A 4574-nucleotide genomic window follows, 5' to 3' on the forward strand; every position below is an offset into this window, starting at 1 on the left:
TCTTACTGGCTTTACTGAGATGACAGAGTCAGCAAATTATGCCATGCTCATATACTTTATAATTAGAACTGATTATTTTCAGGGGATCCATAGGAGGAGTCTATGCTGGTTGCTTGGTTTAACATTTCCAAAACATGAGCACAACTTGGCTAAAATAAATGAATTAGTGAGTTTTCAGAGGTGTTTACAGGCAGCAGAGACAGAGTCTTTAAAATGGTTTTTAGTCTAAGCAAAGCAAACTTTAAATTGTAAACTAATCATCTAAAGCTGGGCAAAATAACAATTATCACTGGATCTTCCAGCAATATCTAGAAGCTCCTGTCCAACAGCTTTTGACTGATCCTGGTAAATACTCACCAGGCAGCCATCTCTGGGGCTGAAAATTAAGCCAATAGGAAGTGCCAAAAACCGTAGTTCCTAAATTCGTGGGTGTATCAAAAAGCATCATATAATTTCAGGGTGCTTTAATCGTTGTTCACCAGTAACAATCGAAACACACACTGATAGAAAGAGGAGATTTGTGAGTTTCACACAGTTGCCAGTAGACATCATAACAACAGCAGTGGCTGCAGTGACATCCTCACAAACGTACGGAACAAGTTTGACTATCAGGACACTTTGAGCACTTGTGAACATTGTAAGTTTGGTATGTAAAACTTTATACTCAACCATGCAAGTTTCTATATCCATTACTTAAAAAAATATATAGCCTTTTGAAATTGAATGATTCTTTTAGATACACCCTGTATCACTGATGCTAAGTCCAGAAGTGATTCAGTCCCCATAAACTCCCATGTTCAAAATGTTCACTGGTAGTAAAGAAAATAAAAGGTTAAAAAGTGGCATGAAATATAGCTTTGATCTCGATAATGTAATGAGAATCTTATTTTATAACCTGAATTAAAGCTTATAATAATTCATATTATTTAATGATGGTTATTATTCAATTTTAATTATGCAAATAACCAGTCAGAGAAACCCATGCTGCTGTTGTGTTGAGTTAAGTTTTAGTATTATATTTGCATTTTGGTTAATTAGTACCAATTAGCAATAATCATTGTCTGTGCAAATCACCAGTGCACTGATGCTAATCTTGCTAGCATGATAACTTCACTCTTCACCATCCTGTACAAACGTATACTCACTTCTGGCTTCATAGACGCTGACAGTCACGATACTTACAACAAGTCTTCAAAATAAGACTTCACAAATCAGTGGGTGACATTTAGTCATGTTCATATTTTATATACAGACTATATATATTACACAGATCTTTTTCCTCCTCTTGTAATCTGTTTGAGCAGGAAATGGGATAATATTTCCTGACATTTAAAATTATTACTTCTTGTGTATACATGAGATATGCAAATGTGCCACATTGAGGAATGAAGGCCCAATTCAAACATGCTCTTTAAAGTCTTTCAAAATACAAATATCAGTCGATATATGAAACTCTGGATTTGGTTAAACTTTCATATCAGTAGTTTCAGCCTTTCAAAAATCCATTATCCAGCAGGCTGTACTCAGGATGCACCGCCAGTGTCATCAAAGCATTTTACTGATCTGAGAGTCGTGACCTTTATAAGACACGCTGATATTAGTGGAAGGTGCCGTCTCCATTCTGCTGCGGGGGTCTCTGTTTTCGTTCAGAGGACACTCGCTGGGCGCCCGGCACCAGAAAACCTGCTTATACGAGTTCCTGAAGTTCTCAGACAGGAAGGCATAGATGATGGGATTAACAGAGGAGTTGCTGTAGGCCAAGCAGTGAGCCACCATCCTGAACACGAAGGAGGCCTGGTTCAGAGGGAAGGAGCCAAACTCCACCCACAGGTGGACGATGTGATGAGGCAGCCAGGACAGACAGAAGACAACAACCACCACGAGGACAGTCTGAGCAGTCTGTGGAAAAGAGATGATCACAGGTCATCACATAATGGTATGAACACATTTCCAAAAAAGTTGGAACATGTGTAAAATGTAAATAAAAGGTGAATATATTTATGAGACATTTAAATCCTATACTTATTTAAAAGTTTGCAAGTGCAGCCAATCAAAAGTGCCATTGCTTTTGAAAAATATTTGTTCATTTTAAACTTGATCCTAACAGCATCATCTCTTCTTCTAACAACACTCTGTAGAGTTTATATGCTTTACTATATACTGTCAGGTCTTTACTGCAGGCACTTTAAAACCCTAACTCTTTTACTCAGAAGCAATTCTGTTGGAATATTCCCAAAATACAGTTTGACATTGTTTCGCTGAAATAATGCTTCAGGATGGAAGCTGTTGTCCTAGCGTTGTGTATCATTTAGCAATAATGGTGCCTTCGTAGATGTTATCCAAGCCATGTGAACTATCAGGAATGCTGTCTTTGAACTCTGACAAGCTGTTTGGTCTCTCTCCTCGTGGATGACGTCCAAAAGCTATTTTAAATTTTTATTGGTCAAACCACAAGAGAGTTTTCTAGTTTGCCTCACTGCACATTAAAAGCACATGACCCAGAGAGTCTATGGTGGACCAAGACTGCCAAAATCAAACATAAATAAACAAATAACTTAATAAAAATATGTCTTTAAATGCATCAGACAGCAAAGCATCTTCACCTGCTCCCCTATTCTGGTCATTACAGCAGATGGATCCACACGTTTAATTCTCTTCCTGATGAAACCCATGCACGGGTTTGCCCCTTCTCACAGTCTCAAATTAAGGATCTTTTGCATGTTAGGTGAATGTGGTGACCACTATGGAGCCACCCATTAAATGCATGAGATATAATATGAAACTAAACACATCGAGACTTATAGTTTTTTCTTTATTTTTTCTTTTAAATCTTTATTCAATCATTTTTTTAAATTTTACATTTTATTGCTAAATTGGTTTGCAGTTCCAGTCTTCCACAAATGTTTGTTTCACCAAAAGTGTTGCTGAGCCAATGCAGTAAATTGAATATTTGTGTCAGTTTTTTACTACAGTGTCATCTAAGGACCAACAGATCTAAGACAGCCTATAAAAATTTCTGAATAAATGCAGAAAATTTACACATTGTTTTATTTAGATTTTATACATTTACTTTTTTGGAAGCAAGTTTGTATAAATTATTTGAAGAGAATTGTCAGTGGATAGCTCAGTACTGAGTTTTGAGCCAAATGCAATAAAATGACACTTCACAGCATCACCAGAGCCCCACTTGGCAAATTAGTCTAGATTTTTATGCTGACATATAAGTGCTGTAAATTGAGTTCAAGAGTGCAGACATTTTTCTCTCTACCTAATGAGCACATTAACCTCTCAGTCAGGGAACTGTTCAATCACGACTCCTAATTTAGTGAGAAATCAGAAGCAAAAGAAAATTGCTTCCACCAACCTTCTTTTTGGAGAGCTCGGATTTTTTTGAGACATTCTTGAGCTTTTTGTGCAGATGATTTAAAACCTGAAAACACAAAACGCACATGTGAATGTTTTCAAGGAGCTGCCAAATTATTTCACGTTTATTTATTTTCAGAAAGACATCTGGGCAGATGTTGGAAGGACCACTTAAACCTTTTTTACAAACCAATCCATTGTTGTTAAAAAAAAAGTATTTTTTTACACTATAAAAGAGAGAAATGCGATCTGAATAACAAGTTAACGCATTAATTTCTTCAACACTTTGAAAATTCGTTGTTACACTGTATATTCATGGTCACATATTGACTCTGGTTCGTGCGCGCTCACCTTTGCATAGCAGACAGATATCAAAGTGAGAGGCAGAAGGTATCCAACCACAAAGGTGCACATCACGTAGACTTTCCTCTGGTGTTCCGGCCAGACCTCCCAGCAGAAGGTGTTGTTGTTCTCCCTCTCCACGATGCTCTGGTAGTGCGCAACGGGAGCTGCCATAACCACGGACAGGGTCCAGATCAGCACCACTCCGAGCATGGCATGCCTCTCCACCCGGATCGAGGAGGATTTTCTAGCGTGGACGATGGCCACGTAACGGTCCACGGACATTGCTGACAGAGTGAAAATACTGACCAGCATAGACACGGTGAAGAAATAGTGGATAAACTTGCAAATGAACGCTCCGAGCACCCACGTAGGCAGCATGTAGATGGTGGACTGGAAAGGGACGCAGAAGAGGAGGTAGGACAGGTCAGCCACGCTCAGGTTGAGGATGAATATGTTGGTTGTGCTCCTCGGTTGTCCGGGTTTACTGCGTGCCAGCACGGTTATGACCAGTGTGTTCCCAAGCACACCAAGAATGAAAATGAGTCCAAATATTAGAAGAGAAATGAAGTTATCTACTCCCATTCCCAGGATGATTTTAGCTGGCAGCCTCATGGTGTTGGTGGCGAAAGGTTGACTTTGGTTTTCCACCTGTAGCTCCATGATTTACCGCCAGTGAAGAAAAGTTACATGTTTTTACGAAGGATGGATAACCTCTATGAGGCTCAAGCTGAAGATAGATTTCCTCTAGAGTACAGACTCATGTATTTGCAGGCTGACCCCCTCCCCACCTGCCTGCCTTCCCGAGAAACGTCACCATACTGTACGCACCAATACCTTTTCACTTTTCAGCGGCATATAGCCAGTGA

The 4574-nt window shown here is 39.2% G+C and overlaps 1 protein-coding gene across 1 annotated transcript; it reads right to left on the minus strand.

The window, feature by feature from the left end:
* Nucleotides 1-1545: 1545 nt before the first annotated feature.
* Nucleotides 1546-4368, minus strand: galr1a (galanin receptor 1a). The gene is made up of 3 exons (XM_065471752.1): nucleotides 3715-4368; nucleotides 3365-3430; nucleotides 1546-1899 (listed from the first exon to the last, which is right to left on the minus strand). The coding sequence occupies exons 1-3, from the start codon at nucleotides 4366-4368 to the stop codon at nucleotides 1546-1548; spliced, it is 1074 nt and encodes a 357-aa protein (XP_065327824.1).
* Between the last annotated feature and the right edge of the window lie 206 nt (nucleotides 4369-4574).

This window comes from Pelmatolapia mariae, linkage group LG22, assembly GCF_036321145.2.
Source record: "Pelmatolapia mariae isolate MD_Pm_ZW linkage group LG22, Pm_UMD_F_2, whole genome shotgun sequence".
Taxonomy (NCBI): domain Eukaryota; kingdom Metazoa; phylum Chordata; class Actinopteri; order Cichliformes; family Cichlidae; genus Pelmatolapia; species Pelmatolapia mariae.